This window comes from Prunus mume, linkage group LG2 (assembly GCF_029339155.1).
Source record: "Prunus mume cultivar Tortuosa linkage group LG2, ASM2933915v1, whole genome shotgun sequence".
Lineage (NCBI taxonomy): Eukaryota > Viridiplantae > Streptophyta > Magnoliopsida > Rosales > Rosaceae > Prunus > Prunus mume.
Window position 1 is genome coordinate 28,009,787 of NC_142699.1, and position 17,749 is coordinate 28,027,535.

Genomic DNA, 17,749 nt, shown 5'->3' on the forward strand with positions numbered 1-17,749 from the left:
GCTGGTATGTATACAAGTTCAGTTCGTTGGGCTAACCCTAGTTGTCATTCATTTGACATAAATCCTATTTAAAAGAAAGGGACAATAAAAAAAAAACAGAATCAAAAGTTACTGGCAAGCTTTCCTGAATGTTGGGTGCAGATTTGAAGAGAAACTTGAGGTGTAGAATTGAAGACAGAAAAGATGTTGATTAAATATTAGCTGCAGAAACCGAAATTAAAGCTTGTCAAAAGCTCTACAATTATTCTGACCACAAAAAAAAAAAAAAAAAAAAAGAGTTCTGTAATTATTTACTATATCTTCCAAGTCCAATCCATCATATCAGGTAATAAACTATAAATCATTGACAGATATAATAAAAAACTAGATTGAAACCAAAATTCCCCACCAAGAAAATTACACAAGAAATAAGTAGAAGGGGAAATACACCAGATCTTGAACAATTAGTAGCACAGAACCCCAATTCAAAATTAGAGTTACATCACTTATTATCTTTTTCATTGCAAACTGATCATCAAAAGGCAGTAAATTAACTCAAAAGAAGAAGCTAAGCTAGCTAGCTTTTATACTATAACATCCAGAAGACACCCAAAGTTTCTCTCTTCTAGTGTTCTTAATTCACATCCCTCCCTCTCTTGCTCTCTCTCTCTAACTCCTTTCTAAGATTTATATATTTCAATACAACAAAATGGAAGCACAGGCTTCAATTTTGATCTTGTCCTCAAAGTTTCAGTAAGGTGGTCTTGCCCAAGCATAGGCTTCATGGCCAAGCTGTCCATGGCCACCATTTGGGATCAGATTTGGAGGCAGATGATGACTGTAAATATTAGGCAGCCCTCCAGATGAAGGGTCAGGCAGCAGCTGCTGATGCTGATGCCCTCCACTCCCCAACTGGGCCCCACTGCTCCCTCCCCCAGTTGGAGAATTCCCTGAACCCCCATTGTTATGCCCTCCTCCTCCACTTCCTCCACCTTCTTCATCTTCCTCAAGAGGCAGCCTCTCATATGTAGCATTTGCAAATGTTGCTGCCACCACCATCACTGGCCCTGCTGCAACAAGTGACCCCACCACACTGCCCCCAACCACCTGCCCGTTCCCGGCCGCCAAGTACACCGTCAGCCCCGTCGACCCGGGTGGGGCGGGCCCGGGCAGGAAGGCACCACTCAGAGACAAAATCTCAAACCTTCCTTGTAGTGCCACAACAGCTCCAGGCGCCGCAGGTTGCCTGAGCGTTACATTCGCCACTGAGCCACTCCCGCTGAGAACACACACCCCTCTCTGCCGCCGCCTCGCAAACTGGGCCACGCTCTCTGCCACGTCAGCGCCTCCAGCCACCTCCATGACGTGGCTGCGGAGGGAGTTGGGGCTGTCCCGGGTGACGAAGATGGGGGGTTTGGGCTTGTTTTTGGATCCCGGAGGGCGGCCTCTTGGCCTGCGGGATCCAATCTCGACTGCTCCTTCTTTGGGCTCATCTTGGTCTCTGTCTTCATCTCCGCCGCTGCTTCTGCCGCTGTTGTTTTCGTTGATAGAGATTTCGAGCTCGCGCTGCTTGTTGAGTGCGGCCGAATTGGTGGCTGCCGAGTCCATGCCCGGCAGCCCCAAGTTACCGCTCCACCAGGGGTTAGCCAGAGTGGCAATTGTCGATCAAATTTAAGGAATTGTAACAAGGAAGAGAGAAATTAACAAGAAGAGTATATAAAGACAAGCTATACTTATTTTTTTTCTTTCCTTGTTCTCTTTTGTTTGAGAATTTGAGATCAAGAAGTCAAAGGCATATGTATATGCATACAGCTCATAATATACTCGAACAACGCATCAAGGGGTAAAAGAAGATGAAAAAGAAAAGAAGCAAAGCAAGCTTCTATAACCTAATAATATTCATATACTCACACACAGGAAAAAAGAGAGAGCGGCCGGAAGTTGATGGGGGGGGGGAGAGAGAGAGAGAGAGAGAGAGCAGTAGCTAGGAGTTACAGAGGTGATGAAGATGTAGCCCAAAGATGAACATCATCAGGCGATGGGGGAAGTGTGATGAGGTTAGTGGAGAGAATATGGAACAGATGCAAAAACCCTTAAGCTTGATTGATAGAATCAATTAAGCACAAACAAGAAAGAGAGAATATTAATTAAAATTAAGCAAAGCAGTACAAGTACAGAAAGAAAAAGACTGAAACGAAACTTAAAAGACAGTATATTTATATAAAATACAATAATTAAAAATAAAAAAAGAAGAAGGGAAAGACACAATTAAGTGTTTGTGTGGCTGGGGTTTGGTGTTTAATAAGCTAATAAGCTGCTAAGCTCTGTTGTGATTTGGGGAGCTGAGGATTTAACCCTTTTTTTTCGTTTGTCTCGATCTCTCTCTTGATTTCTCTTGGATATCTCCTCTCTGTCTGTCTGTCTGTCTAAAATAGTCAGCAGAAAAAGATTAGTGATGTCTGCTTTTTTGGAAGGGGAGGGAGAGAGGTTCTTGGGAAGGTTAGGGTTTCGTGGGGTCGCGTGCGCGTGGGAGGTGGGGATCACGTCGTTGTCTCGGGCCCAACATATATACATATATGTATATATGAGCCTATAGATACACAAAGTGTGTGTGTTTTGTCTCTGTGTGTGTGTCCGTGTGCGCCACAGTAGTGTGTAAATAATAAACAGATCTAATTCAGCAAAAGCTGGAGAGGACTGAGAGCGAGAGGACCTTGTGTGGATGGTGTTTGCTCTAGCTACTTACTATTGCCACCTGCCTCGGTCCCTTTTCTGATTTTGCAGTTTTTTCTTATTTTGGGTCTTAACGTACACTCTGTTTTTGCCCAAAATGGAAATCTACCCATGATTTCTTTTCTAAAAGACGGGGAAATGTAAAATAATAAGGGCACTGTTTTGTTTTTGGAAAAAATAAAATGGAATTCTATAAGGGTTCTATTACAAATTCATCTGTAAAGTTGGTTCAATTATGACAAAATAAAGCAAGTGGGTAAACTCAAACGTACTAAGTTCAAATCTTTATGAACACAAAATTACCTGATGAGCGTTTGGCAAGGATCCAATCCTAGAGACTTGCAAGTTGCTATGTTTTCTTATCTCATATCAGTCCCTCATAAAACGAAATTGATAATATTATGTGTTTTTTAAGTGACATGTGATAGATTGCATTCATAATTCAGGCCTACAAGCCATCAGTCACAAATATCAATATAAATACATATAACCACATATAGTTAATACAAATATGAAAGCACAATAACCACATGGGGTTAATCCAAATACGAATGAGTCCACCAGCAACATCAAATGCACAGGGTGTAGACTCATAGCCATACTGGGCCTAAGAAAGTTCGACAAAAGAGTCGATGGAAAAACTAGACATATACCTCAGCACCAAACTACAACTCCAACCTTTTAACTCTGACAAGTAGAAAATACAAGTACTACAAACACACAACAAACTCATAAAGAGTTGATGCACTTATTACAACTAATTGCACACAAAACAAGTAAATAAAAGCTGATTTGTCACCACGTCGTCACCAATATAGCCAAGCAGCCACCAAAATGATCAGTCAAGAGGGAAGGGTTGTAGGGGGATGTGTGAGAGCAGAGGTGGAGAAGGGAGGGGAAGGTTTGGGAGGGTAAGGAAGGAAGGAAGGAAGGAGGGATGGAGGGATGGAGGCCACGGACCCGAAAGTGGGTTATGGCTGAAACTTTTATCTCTTTAGCGTTTTCTTTCTCTAGAGAGAGTTTTTCAATAATTGCTTGGAGTCGATCACATTATATGTTTTAGTAAAATGCATTTCTAACTATAATAAGTAGATAAATCATTGTCATCATCACAATTAAGATTAGATTTTTCCTCAGTAACATTGAGTGGTGTTTGCTCTAGCTACTACTACTCACTACTGCTGCCTGCCTTGGCCCCCCTTTTAATAGGTTTTGCAGTTTTTCTCATTTTGGGTTTTAACCTACAGTCTTTTGTTGCCTAAAATGGAATCTAACCATGATTTCTTTTCTTGAAGAGAGGGAAATGTAAAATAATAAGGACGCTGTTTTCTTTTTTGAAAAATGAAATGAAATTCTATAAGGTTTTATTGAAAACTCATCCGTACAGTTGGGTCAATTGTGACGACGTAAAGTAAGTAGGTAAACTCAAACATACTATGTTCAAACCTTTATATCAATGCAAAATTGCCCAATAAAGGATTGACAAGGATGAAATCCAAGAAATTTGCAAGTACTTGTTATATTTTCTCATCTCATTGATATGAGATGAGAAAACGAATTTGATAATATCACATGGTATAGTGCAATGCATTTCTAGCTATAATAAGTAGATAAATCATTTTCATTGTCACAATTAAGATTAGATTGCTACTCACTAGAATGGTAAAATTTTCATCTTTGATTAGAAAAAACATGATTGACGGAGTACGCAATCACACATTTGAAGAGATCACAAAGGTCTTCCATAGTTGTATTTCTTTGCTTTTTCAAGGAGATGCAATATCTGGGGATTTTTGCCCTATCAACAAATAACGTATTTGCTTTTGCCCTATATTATCTCCTCGGATGCCGATTTAGGACCATCAAAATAAATACTAATGATGCACTTTCTAATTATGGTGGCAGAAATAGTTGCGGTGATGGTCATGGTCTAGAAGTAAGTGCAAACAGGTTGGAAGAAGTGAGGTTCAATTAAATAAACAAGTAATTCAGTATAATAGATTTGACAAAATGACAAATTTAAAAATGAATCATAAGTAAGACCAATGATTACAGCATTATTGGCAGAAATTTTGGACAGATTTGATGTAGATGAGCGCAAGTTGAAGTTTTATATTCAGAAACAATCCTAAGCTGTGGCTTCAGAAAAGCAATAATTAATAGTCCTTTGGCCAAAAAAAGGATTGGGTCGAAAGCGATCAAAATTGTTGATAGAACTGTTGGAGGAGGAAGTTTTAGAGCAGAGGGGAAGAAGGGGACAGAGAGGTAGAGCGTTCAGAAGAGAAAATTTAGGATTGGCATGTCTTCTAGTGCATGTTTTGTTTACACACATTCAGCATTGAGATCTGGTGATAGAGATTTTATAATTTCTTGTTTAAATATGTTTAATTCAGACAGTTGCAAAGATCTTTAATTAAAGTGTGTGACATTATCCATTTATATTTATTAAAGAAGAAGGTGGAATCTGACATACTGCTAAGTTAGATTTTGTGTAATCCAGATTTGGAAGAGGAAAAAAATGTTACTCTATTGTATTGTTTTTTTTTAATTAAAAAAAAAAGAAAGAAGCGATAATTGTATTCATAAATCACACAGATCATAATAATTTATTGTATTGTTAATTTTTTAGTTAAATTTGTGAGATCTTATTATTTGAGGTAATCTAGCATATAAAACACGACCCAATACATAGTAACTTTGGTTTGATGACAAGGATATCCAACAACAAAGAGGAAATCAATTATACATGGTGGGGGCATCCAAGGTGCACTTTAACTTTCATTACAATGAATTATTTTGGAGTCATTGGATTTTCCCAAAGCTTTGGCAGCATATATAATATATATACTACCCACAAGATGGCCCCGAATTTGCGAGTCCCATATATGATATATACTAGAAAGCTTTAGTTGAGAGATTTTTCAACTAAATTTATTTAAGAGACTCTGTATTTTATTTCAAAAATCCAAACCGTTCAAACATCATCTATGAGCACCAGAACATATAGAGGTTGATATTTCATGGTTACCATTTTAGCAATTTATTTTTTAATTTTCTGGTTAATTTTATTAAAATAAATCTTCATAATATGTATGAGTGTGACATGCAGCAATGGCCAAGAGCATGTTTTACACGATGCATTTATAGACATGAGAGATCGATGTTCGTTGAATTTTGTTAAAAGAGTAAGCAGACACATGGCTCATGGTTGATGGACCATTATGTTGCTTACATCTTAAACAAAACCAAAGGATGATTCGTACGTATTGACAATTTTTCCAAAGCCAGCGCAATACATTTCGTCATCTCTTTATAAATTATAATTATTTGTAAATGATGGTTCAACTTTGGAAATAGAAGTTGCGTCTTGTAGCTCCCGTGTTACAAGGGATTAAGAAATAGTCTTATGCTACCATTTTCTTAGTTTAAAAAAAACAAAAACAAGCCAATGGGATCTAATTCAGTGGAAAAGTGTTTTGATTTGCAGACAAGTGATCTCAGGTTTGCACTCTCATGACATCATTATGTGATAAACCCTTCTTCCCCTTAGGATTTAGATTATCGCTTATATTCAAAAACAAAGACCTGTCTAAACATATATGACAAAGTTTTATTATTGATCAACATCGACAAGGGAGTGAAAAAGTCCGTAGCTATCTGCTATGCAAAATCTTGTGAAATTCAAAAGCAGCTTCGTCGGAATTTCATTAAGAACCTTCTTTTTGGATTAGTGACTTACTTAGCATATTCTTTTTACCTACTTTCTTTGATTAGTGACTTTGTCGGCTTAATTTACCACGCCTCTTCTTCATTCCACATTGCCAATAAAGACTTCGGTGGCCTAAATGTTATTTCTGTGGGGTTAAGAGGCCAATAGTATCTGGGTAAATTCCATCTCCTGCTGCGATTTTTACATTGATCTTTGATTATTTTCCCGGTTTAAGCAAATTGATGTCGAGTGTCGGCAGGTTTCATTTGTTAAACTAGATTAAGTCTTTGACAAAACAAAAACAAAACAAACTTAATTAAGTCCCATATACCCTACAAACTCAATATATATATATAGCTATTTTATGGATATGCACTCTCATCAGTGGGGGGCCAAGGACATCACCACCTTATTAGCCCCTTCATTTGGGTCATATACGTAATCTCCTTTGGCCCTATACCTAATCCCCTTTATTGGAAGAAATAAAGAGCTGATTTGTAATTTCACATCAAACCAGTTATCCCCACTTGGCCATTAGAAAATGTTTAGGTCCAAATTGGGCAAAGTCTAGGGTTACCACAAGGAACTTGCTTGTTCTAGTTGAGCTGCAAATTGCATTGCTAAGAGAAGTCTTATTTTGATTAGAATAACATGCCGGCCACCAAGGTCCAAAGTAGTTGTTTTGAGATCCAAATTTACAAGGATGACGCTTCATAGGCACCCAGGTTGACTTGCCATCAAGCCTACAATTTGCTTCCCTGATTATCTAATAAAATAACCATAACCCAAATATGGCTCACCTGCCATCCAAATATGACTAGTCTTGCAGCTCAATTGGTTAAGATCATTCACCCACGTACCCCACCCCCCTTCTCCCTCCCCAAATATCGCTTGTATATAACATATGATAAGTTCTGCAACAGACTAGAGTCTCAGGAAAATCACAAAGCTGCTTCAAAACTTTGTCCATCCAGAATTCAAAATTTTCCCATCTAAAATTATTTTCTTTGACTAAAAATATCATGAAGTTTGAGAGTTGGCTCAGTTTGATACAGAGGCAAATTACCCATCACCATCAGACTAAAATAGTTTGTACTACATGATAACATTCACTAGAGTATAAAATAACCCACCCCAACCAACAGACTGAATTCTAATACTTTCCTGTAACAAAGCAATGCAGCTTTTTAGCCAGGTAAGGCCATGCCATTGTGTTTGTGCCCCCACAATAAACGCTTCCACTTATGTAACAAGCTGCATTCAAGAGTATGTATATGCATGAACGTACGTATGTATGTATGTATGTATGTCCCTAGGATGGTATGTATGAATGCCGGCATGGTTTCTTCTTACGATCAGTTTGCATGATGCTTTAATCGAAAGATGCCATGAGACAGAAAGCCATGCAATAGAAAAAGCTAAGTGTAAGGTCTTTTAAAATGTAAAACAAGAAACAAAAGTTCAGTATGTGTTCTTGTACAATTCAACAAGCAGCTCACCTCCAGCAGCTGACCAATCCTGTCAGGCATAATATCTCTATATTGAGAAATGAAAAATATTTCTTTCTGCTGATCAGCTCTGAAATCATTTTCACATGCTGTCACGTTGTTTGAGTGAGATGCATTTGCACCGATGATGTTACTGCATATGGGCCACCATTTTTCTTCTGATAAAAAATTGGGAAAGGAGCTTTCTATAATTCTGGTTCAGCTATGCATAAAGATTCTGCGAATCCTGCAAACAAGAAGCAAACCAACATCAGCCACACAATTTGATTAAGTAATCAAGACTGCAAACGTATACCGTCATTTATTGGGCAAAGTAACAAACTACCCTGAATGGGCCAACATAGAAAATTGCTAATGAAGTCTAAAATGGCAAAAGACCCATCAACATAGAAAAGTCTGAAACACTGGTGAACGGTTGAAAACCCACGCCCAACCAAAATACCAAAGAAAGAATAGGAGAACGAGAGGGGGGCAGTTCAGTTTTAAGGATTCTTGTGTAGAAGCCAAAAATTCTTACAATGTAGGCCTCAAACTTAATATCTGGAAGTTTGTGGAATTGACGGCTATGGGTTGCAGAATGAAAGAGATAATTTAACAATCTATACCACAATTTGAATCCCATACATTTTTTTCTTTGGGTGGATTACATGAATCCTATTTCTTAGCTGCTGGGGTCCTACTCCTACTTCAGCCAATGTTATTTTTAGTCTCCATTCACTCTTTTTTTGCCCATTAGCTTGAATGTACTGTTCCGTTTTCCTTTTTTCATTTCAGCGTGACCTTAGATCTTCCTTGCACATGATCCAACCACCACTAGTTCCTTTTTCTCTTTCCTCTTTGAATGTTGCCACCCCCTCCCTTCGAATTGTTACCATAATTCCCAAATCTATCTTAATTAATTAATAATGACAGACATCCACTCCCACTTTCCACATATGCATCTTAACAATCTCCATCTCACCAACCCCACCTTCCCACCTTCCCACTTGCATACTTTTGATCTCTCTTTTCCTGTGATCAATTTGTCCATCAGTCAAAAGCATAAGCATCTCTATCAGAATACAATGCATAATGTTCAAAACCAAGATATCCTTGCCTGCTTAATAAGATGCATTAATATTGCAATAAGAGAGCATATACCATAATGAACTTTTACCTAAAGAGAACGTATATGATTAAGAAGGAAACCACAAAATATGCCACAAGTCTACACATTCTCCGGCTTGATTTTTTCTCAAATACCTACATCGCAAACAACTTCATCTCGCAGGTAATCTCCCATAAATGAGAAAATATAAAAAGAAGAGAGAGAGAGAGAGAGAGAGAGAGAGAGAGAGAGAGAGAGAGAGAGAGAGAGATGGAAATGGAAAAAGTTGTATAGGAGATCTAGTTTGGGTACCATCTTAAACCGATCCATTGTTCCAGACAATATACCCCTTGATGAATCCATGTGATTGCCCTGGTTTTGCAGTATACTCAAAAAAGTTAAGACATATATACAATAGTTTTTTAAACAACGAATTTAATAAGGAGTGTATAAAAACTGTACAAGCATACCATTCGGTCAAGCAAACGATTATGACTCTCCACCTCTTCATGTATATCACCTGTTAACTGTAAATAAAACCCAGATCATTTTCCATTCTTTCCTGTATTTACTTATTTATTTTAAATCCTTCATCTAGGCAAGTACAACATTTTCATTTTGTAAGATTTAAACAATGATCAAACTCCAGCCCGTCTCTTTACTATCTGCACTAATATATAAATCAACAACATCAGGAGGAACAGTTTCTTTCTAGCATCAGATTTGTGTACAATCCATGTGTGCAAGAACACATATTGTATAACACTAATGCCAGTATATGACGACATTGTGCATCTAGACTTATCAATGGTAAATAGGCAAGCTGTGTCTGTACGTAATGTAATTGAACACACTGCACCTCTTCTGGGGACTGTTCCTGTACAATTATTCAATGATACTCTATGCATCACAGAAATTTATCCAATGATGTTAATAATCGAGCATATCATAACCTGAATGCATTCATAAACATTATTGTAGCTACTAATGGTGTTGACAAACATAACTGACAAATCTGATACACTGGATGGCCTAAAGATTGACCTGAGTTCATCTTGAGGACCATGACAGAAAAGGCAATACAGGCCAGATTCCCCTGAACCATCTCATGCTTATGCATCAGGCAACGATGTTTGCAGGATTCTAGTTATACCATTTGAAGAAAAGTCTGTAATGATGAATGTTCTACTTCCACTCCTAAATAGATACAGTCAAATCAATTCCTAAACATACGCCACGCAATGGCTACAGCATATATATCCACTGTCTAAAAGTACAGGGTACATATCAAATTTACAATGTTGTAGAAAGAGATATTCATTAATAACATATAAAGCATGTTAAGGTATTTATGAAAAGAATGTTGAAATCAACAATTGAATGACCAGTAAAGAGATCTTCTTATATGGAACTCACTCTCTTCAGAAAAACAACTCTGTCTTGTAAACTTTGCACGGCTTTGTCATTGTCATGCTCATTAATGTCACGGGAGTATGAGGAAGAGGCCCTAAGACCACCTTCCTCAAGACCATCTAAAAGAGCTGATTTGGAGGAACGGTGCTCCCTACAAAAAGAGTGAACATATTCAAGTATTAGACAAATTTAGTGTAAATACTGTTCTCACCTGGGAAACCTACTACTCCTAAATAAATTAGTACTTACCATGTCAAATTATTTTACAATGCATATTGGTTCAAAACTACAACATATTTGGGGTTGACACCAGTGCCTTGAACTAAAACTCAAAAGTGACATTGAAGATGAAGTTCAAAATTGTGGTAGCAATGGTTTGTGGCATGGTTTTGCAAGGAACAAAGCTTCTTGTTAAAAAAGAACTAGAAAACAAGTTGAATATACACATAATAGTACTATGCTACAACAAAACAGAAGAAACATGTACTTCGTAGTATTTTTAAACTATGAATGTTTGAAGCAAGTACCACCCACCAGTGTATATGCCTAAACCCAAACCCAACCGTCAGAGTACAGTTAATTGTGTATTCTCACAAAAATAACACAAATCTAAGGGATTGGCCTCTCGAATTATGGCCGCAACTTAAAACTTTCAAAAATTCAACCGGTTTTGCACCATCATGCAAATCAACACCTTATCCCCTTTCTTACAGGTTTCGTTTTAACTAATCCAGATTATAACTCAATGCCATATAAACATTTAGCTGAACTAATCCAAGACCATGCATCACCTACATTAGCAATTCTAAACAAAATCCGTGAAAAGCATTTTCCTTTGGTACTTTCTCTGAGAAAATAAAGTAGCATTGCAATAATTCTATTCTAAACTTGTAAGTAAAATGAACGCTACATTTCCCTCACTCTATCCAAAATTTGTTTACTCTCATCAAGAAAATAACCTACATTAGTAAAATTTACCAAGATTAAGGCTTCGGATAGTCGCAGATTGAGCTCGTACTCAATGCTAATTATAAGATCTAACTAATCAATCTCGATATCAATACTCAAATTGCGTCTAGATAAAATTAAAATTTTCCTGAAATTTCTTAAAAGCAAGATCTTGTTATATGCAGAAGAGATGTAATATATTTGCATTTATAGAAACGAACCTTCTGTAGCTCATTGGTTTCATGCTTTCAATATAGGCAGATTCGGCGTCGTTTTGCGCTTGTAAGAGTTTAAATTAGGAGGAGGAAATTGAATCGGCTGATGAAGTTGAAGAGTGCAAGAGTTAAACTTCCAAATGGTTGATGCTCCGTTTGGTTGCTGAGAAACTGTGGGAAAGGAAAATGAGGGAAAGGAAAATGAAGGAGAGGTGATGGAGGAATTGAATTGAACGGAAAGGCAGTTGATGGTTTTCCACGTGGTGCCACTGGCTGGGCTTGCCGCCAATAGGCTCAATGGTCCAAGTCTTTGCTTTTTAGGCCCATCAATACTTCGGTGCAGGCTTCAAAATTAATTACGGGCCTAACCTGTACCTTTTTTTATTCTTTTTCTTTTTGTATTTGTTTTGTTTACACAAATCATACTTTCAGACCCCAAAAAAAAAAAAAAACACAAATCATACTTGGGGAGAGGCAATTTGAACACAAGACCTCAAAGACAGGCATGGATAAACTGCTCTTAACCACTTGAGCATTTAGCCTGTTTTTGACTAGGCAGCTGCCCGGCCGAAAATTTTCAGATAAAAAAGAAAAGAAAGAAAGGTAGATATGTTACCCCAACCAAAAAAGAAAAGGAAACCCTATCTCTAGCTGCCCAGGCCCAGCCAGCCATCAACATATTCTTTTCTCTAGTTAACTCTTTGTAACTTTGTCCATAGAGAGGCAGGGTGGCTGAAAGGATGAAAAAAAAGGTAATCGAAGTAACCCAAAAAAATTTATCCGATGCCAGCAAATAACCCAAAAAATTGAATGCCTCTTCCTCTCTCTCACTCCGCCTCTCTGTGGGTGGTGTTGTAGGCAAGGTGGAAATCTTATTTCTACCTCTGTCTCAACTTTATCTTATGTCTGGTGCGAGTCTAGTTTGTTTGTTTTTTTTTTAATCTTTTGTCTCTCATTTTCTCTTTATCGTTGAGTTTGATGCCTATTAATGGGTTGGGTTATGAGTTTGTTGTGTTAATGAGTTGGGTTATTTAGTTTTTGTGTTACAGGGTTCGGTTGTCATGTGTTATCTATCAATCTTTTTTCATAGATTTTTTTAGTTTTGTTCATGGGTTGGGTTGTCAATGGTTTTATTTATCAAGTCGTTTATAGGCATTTTAGTGTGTTAATGGGTGGTACAGGTACTTAACACATGTGAAATTTTTACTTCAAATTTGTTGATTTTCCTAGATACCTAAAACATGTATGAAAGAGAGTTTGTTAATAATATCAATAATTTAAGAATTTAAGACTTCGAAGCTGCTTGTAGGGTAAAATGTTATATTTAAATAGTGTTATTTTGTATTGCATGACATTTACTTGTGGTTTTTGTTAAGCTTTTATATATGTATAAACATGCATTTGAGGATAACACTCATTACGTCCCCCAACTATGTGTATCTTTTTATGTTTATTAATGAACTTCACTTGCACTGTCGAGTTTCGTGCATAAGTTTCGTCCAGTCGACTTTCAAATCATAAATTTACCACTGACTTGAGCTATAAGTCCCTTACTCTCATTGATAGTCTCTACATTAATTATTGCAAGTTCCTCTTGCAGTAGCCATCCTATAAAAATGTGGGTTTTTTTAAAGCTTATAACTTTAACGATAGAGCATTTATACTTTTACACTTATGACAAGAGTTCGATTCTCACACTGATCTTTGAAGGAAAATAAAAGCTAAAATTTCCTAGGCATTTAGAATCCTTCCTTTTAAAAAGAATAGAAAAATTCAAGGAATTATGTAGAAAGATTGTGATGTTTTTATTAGTTGCGTTTTAGCCTTGTGATCGTAACACACTTCCTCTCCATCCTCCATTTATGATTTACTACTTCTCCTAATTTTTCATTACTCCTACTACCAAACATAGTATCACGTAATGATGTCAAAAGTCAAAAGCCACATTAATAATATTGAAGGCTCTTTCAATACCCCAGTCGGTGCCCAGGTGCCCTCCTCTACCTCCTCCTACCACCAGTTTAATGCCGCATGACATTGCCTGCAAGCAACTCCTTGCTGGATAGAGCTGTAAATACACATTGATTGTTTTAAGGCTGACACAATCCTTCCCCATTGTAACTATTTCTATTTCTTTTCTTCTTTTTTCTTCTGGTTATTGATAGATAATGATTTATCCAAATTTGCAAATGAGAAGCTCATCGCAGAGTCCAAATATGAAACGAGAAGAGAGAAGCAGTGCAGTTGGACGCTGCCCATTTTAACCCAAAACCATTCCAGAAAGAGAGAGATGAAAGACTATTTGCAGAATTTACCATGCAGGGTAGATTTTTAATGCATGAAAAACACTTCTGCATTATATGTAATCTGGAATCTCAGGGCATCAAAATAGAAGGGTCTTCAGCCCTGATAAATAAACTGTCAGTTTTTAGTGTGTCAATGGAACAGTAAAAATTATTATACTGTTCCTTGAATCTTTAGAAATGCGACGACAATGTTCAAAATCTAACATTCAGTTAAAAAGGAAGAGTTGATGAAGGCATTTGCTTCAATTCATAGATTCTTTCTCTTTTTCCCCTTGTCATCGTGTAATTTTCCTGTGTCAAAGGCCTACAGATACAAATGACTTGGCTGGGAGTGAGAACATCCAGACAGATCAAATACTCTCCCATATCATATCCCTCTAGATACAAGACAGCTACAATTAAATGCTACAAGCAGGCAAAACAATGAAAACAACAGATACCAAAACAGATTAACTCCATGTAAATGTGAGCTGTAAAACTATAAAACCAGACCACCATGAAAGAGATGCATCATTGAAATATGATTACATTTGTACATTGATGACATGTAAGAGGAGCCAGATTAGTTTAAATTCCAAGTGAGCCATGCATCAGACAACATGAAATGACTTCCTCCTTATAGGACATCTAAGATGACAACATAGACACAATCCCTCAAACAATTTAACCGGCAGCTTATTGAGTTATTACACCTTGCACCCTCATAGTAACAGTAAAAACATTAGCTAGTGTGCAAAAGATACGTGAACCTTAGGAGTGCTTCAAACCCAATGACACCTTCACGCTTTCTTTGGAATGCAACTAGGCACCTTCAGTAATCTCAGGTTTTCCATAAGGGCATGCCACACTGCTTTGCAGAAGCACCGTTTCGGATTTGATAGGAAATTTCCTTTCTCCCTAATGCGGCTCCCACTTTCAGCTCACAATTGTTCTCAAGCATTTAACACTTTTAGTTCATCTCTTTCGTAGTTTGGCACCTAGCACACGATCTAGCATAACCAAATGAGAATAGGATAAATATATCTAAGAATATCTTTGTTAGTATGTGTGTATTTGCGGACAACAACATCAGATTAGAGGTCATGAATTAATCAGAAACTAACAGTCGTGACCAGAGTGAACCATTACTGATTAAGAGATTAACATTAGCCAGAATAACATTATGAATTGCAAAAATATGAACAGGCTTCACTAAGAAAAAACTACGAACTTTACAAGAACACGCGTACAATTCTACACGAAAGAAGGAAACCCTTTTTTAATAAATAAATAGAATTATGTACGTCAGAAGTCAAAGCTTCCCATACCTTGCAACAAAATACATTAATGAAGATCAAAGCCTTCAGTGTGAAAAGTTGAGATATTCACATCCTGTTGAACTATCATCTATGTTTTCACCTAAGCAATAGGAATCAAGAAGAATTCCCTATCACCACCTTCACGATTTCAAATCCAATAATGTAGTCAATCAACAAAAGAAGCTCCGCATTGCAATTGCCAATCCATGCAGTCTTCAAAATCAAAACTACTTGCACAATCCAATAATGCATTTTGCTGATGCTCATAACGGCATATATAATTCAACCCAACAAGAACCTGACAAATAGCTGCCTCCGTCTTTTCTCGATCAGCAAAATACAATGTCTGTAGCAGAAGAACATTTGTTCGCGTAACAATCTGCTGTTGCTCGAAATTACGCTCGCTCTGCCATCTGATCATGTTATGTGCCAGCGGGGCAAGCCATCTCAAAATCCCATCAAGAGTCTCCTTCCAATCATGCGCAAGAGGTGCATCATATATTGAGAAATTCTTAGCATAGGACTTGAGATTAGTCCTCAGGGACATCCTTAAACTGGTTGGCAACATATGATACAAATCGTCCCTAGCTTCCTCACCCACAAGATAAGGATAGCGAAGCAACTTCTCGACAACAATTATAACATTAGCATAATGCAAAGCTAGAGCAGAGCCTCCCACGGTAGAAGGAGGAGCATATACCATTAACTTACTCTTGGGACCAAACCTGGCACCATTCATCCCACCACTCTTTGATTGAACACCCATTTGGGTTCGACTGAAACAACCTGAATGGTTCGGATAGTCTCTCCTCAAACCACCATTTGCAACACTGCAACCTGAACTTTGGCTACTCCTTTCCTCATAATTACCAGCACCAACATAATCATCATCATCATTAACAGAACTGCTTACTCTAAGGCAGTCCATGAAAATCCTCCCCGGGCTAGTTCCACACAGAAAATTAAAATCCTCTGCTCGATACAATCCCAATTCACCTCTCCTTGAATCAAATTGAGGCTTAAAAGCTGACCCCTTTTTCACCACCATAGCTTTCTCAACTGGACCCGAATGCAACCCATTTTTCCTACTAAGAACTCTCTTCAGTGGCTCAGAAGCCACCTGAGAAACCCTTCTCGCGTCAACCGGACCAGACATAGGAGGTGGTGAAGCTCCACCATTTAGACCAACATGGTTCTTGCCCAAAACAGAGTCACCAAAAACAGCACGAATAGTAGCATAAATGGTACAAACTGTCCTGGCCAGCAACTCCACAACCTTATCATAAGTTTGGTTCCAAAGAGAAACATCCTTGAGGTGTCTCACGTCTTGCTTCTGCCAAATCAGCTTCTGCTCAAAAGCCCTTTTGCTCTCCTCGTGTTGATTGTGCTGAAACTTCTTGGTGGCCTGTTCCAACTCATTCAAAACCTCCATTTCATTGTACAAGTTCGAAGTGGCGTTCACATACCTCTCCATCCTCCTAACCATACCCTCCATGTCCTTCACCAAAAACCCCAACTCCTTCACATCAATAACCCCATTAACAAGGTCAGCATAGACATGCTCAAAACCCTGCAAAGCAGGCTCAACACACCTTTTTCCAAGCCTGGACACAACCGCAGCGACCCGGTTCAGGTCTTCGAGCTTCTCGGCCATTGCAAGCTCGAGAAGATAGGCCTCGTCGGACGAGACCAAGTTCAATACTCCTTCAGACTTCAAGATCTCGTTTTTGAGTTTTGAGATCTCGGAGTCTGTGAGGGACTTGTGGAGGTACACAGTCTTGGACATAACATTAGCTACTTCAAAAGAGAGAATGCCTATGGTCTGCTTCTGGGTTTTGGCGTTGTTGCTGGTGGGTAGGTTTTTGGAGCTTGATTTCTTTGAAGGTTGAAGAAGAAGAGCATGCTTGAGATTGGAGCTTACCTGGTTACCCATCTTCAAAATCCAAGGCTCTGCAACCATTGCTGCAAAGATCTGAAGCTCACGGCAACTGGGTCGAATTAAAACCCTTGCACAAACTCAACCTCAAGTGCAAATATGAGATACCCTTTTGGGCGTGCGGGCTATGGTATTTGATTGGCAGCTGAGATTTTGCCCAAGAAAGTTGAAACAGAGGAAGCAGTGAGGAATTTGAGTGTTTTGGCACTTGGGTACTTGAGAACTCCCAGCGTGGGGAGAGAGTGAGAATGCGTAATTGATTGGAGGGAAAAAGATGGTGTCTTTCTCTTTGTGTGTATGTGGGTGAGTGGGGAATCAATCACTGGTGGTGTGTTCTGCAGCAGCGTTTATGAGGCGCTCTCATTTTTCTGCTTGCAAATTGCAATTGATTGGTATTTAGACTGGTATTTAAAGTAGTTGAAAATTTTCAAAACATTTGAAAGTGGTTCTGACTTTCCGTTGTTTTTGGGGTTTTGAATATGTTTGTTTCTTTTGTTTTTGTGGAATTTTTTTAATCAATACTCTCTCTCTCTCTCTCTCTCTCTCTCCTTTCTGATGAATGATGGGTCAGGTAGGTACTCAAATTACTAGAGTGTTAAATAAGGGTCTCTTCTTGT

At 38.1% G+C, this 17,749-nt stretch overlaps 2 protein-coding genes and 1 pseudogene across 5 annotated transcripts; all 3 read right to left on the minus strand.

The window, feature by feature from the left end:
* Nucleotides 1–435: 435 nt before the first annotated feature.
* On the minus strand, nucleotides 436–2,455 carry LOC103324133 (AT-hook motif nuclear-localized protein 20 pseudogene; annotated as a pseudogene).
* Nucleotides 2,456–7,382: 4,927 nt separating this feature from the next.
* LOC103324132 (bet1-like SNARE 1-1) lies at nucleotides 7,383–11,819 on the minus strand. 3 transcript variants are annotated; one of them, XR_001677249.2, is made up of 7 exons: nucleotides 11,599–11,819; nucleotides 10,433–10,580; nucleotides 9,487–9,543; nucleotides 9,329–9,388; nucleotides 9,086–9,171; nucleotides 7,921–8,155; nucleotides 7,383–7,675 (listed from the first exon to the last, which is right to left on the minus strand). XR_001677249.2 is itself a non-coding variant. In XM_008226169.3 (6 exons), the coding sequence occupies exons 1-6, from the start codon at nucleotides 11,619–11,621 to the stop codon at nucleotides 8,128–8,130; spliced, it is 402 nt and encodes a 133-aa protein (XP_008224391.2). In that variant the 5' UTR covers nucleotides 11,622–11,819; the 3' UTR covers nucleotides 7,831–8,127. The 3 variants fall into 3 exon arrangements, 1 of the variants encoding a protein (XP_008224391.2); XR_513573.3 differs by having other exon boundaries at nucleotides 7,383–7,791; XM_008226169.3 differs by lacking the exon at nucleotides 7,383–7,675 and having other exon boundaries at nucleotides 7,831–8,155.
* Nucleotides 11,820–14,335: 2,516 nt separating this feature from the next.
* On the minus strand, nucleotides 14,336–17,509 carry LOC103324131 (plant/protein (DUF668)). Of its 2 annotated transcripts, none has more exons than XM_008226168.3 (2): nucleotides 15,206–17,509; nucleotides 14,336–14,875 (listed from the first exon to the last, which is right to left on the minus strand). In XM_008226168.3, exon 1 carries the CDS (start codon nucleotides 17,154–17,156, stop codon nucleotides 15,363–15,365), a length of 1,794 nt encoding a protein of 597 aa, XP_008224390.1. In that variant the 5' UTR covers nucleotides 17,157–17,509; the 3' UTR covers nucleotides 14,336–14,875; nucleotides 15,206–15,362. The 2 variants fall into 2 exon arrangements, with proteins under 2 accessions (XP_008224390.1, XP_008224389.1); XM_008226167.3 differs by having other exon boundaries at nucleotides 14,336–14,887.
* Nucleotides 17,510–17,749: the final 240 nt, after the last annotated feature.

What these genes read in the sequence shown, in the direction of transcription:
- LOC103324132 (XM_008226169.3), bottom strand. Translation starts at nt 11,621, where the DNA reads ATGAAACCAATGAGCTACAGAAG. An exon ending in AAACCAATGAGCTACAGAAG is followed by an intron (nt 10,581 to 11,598) that starts GTTCGTTTCTAT and finishes CTCTTTTTGTAG; the next exon opens with GGAGCACCGTTCCTCCAAAT. An exon ending in CAATGGATCGGTTTAAGATG is followed by an intron (nt 9,172 to 9,328) that starts GTACCCAAACTA and finishes TTTGCGATGTAG; the next exon opens with GTATTTGAGAAAAAATCAAG.
- LOC103324131 (XM_008226168.3), bottom strand. Translation starts at nt 17,156, where the DNA reads ATGGTTGCAGAGCCTTGGATTTTGAAGATGGGTAACCAGGTAAGCTCC.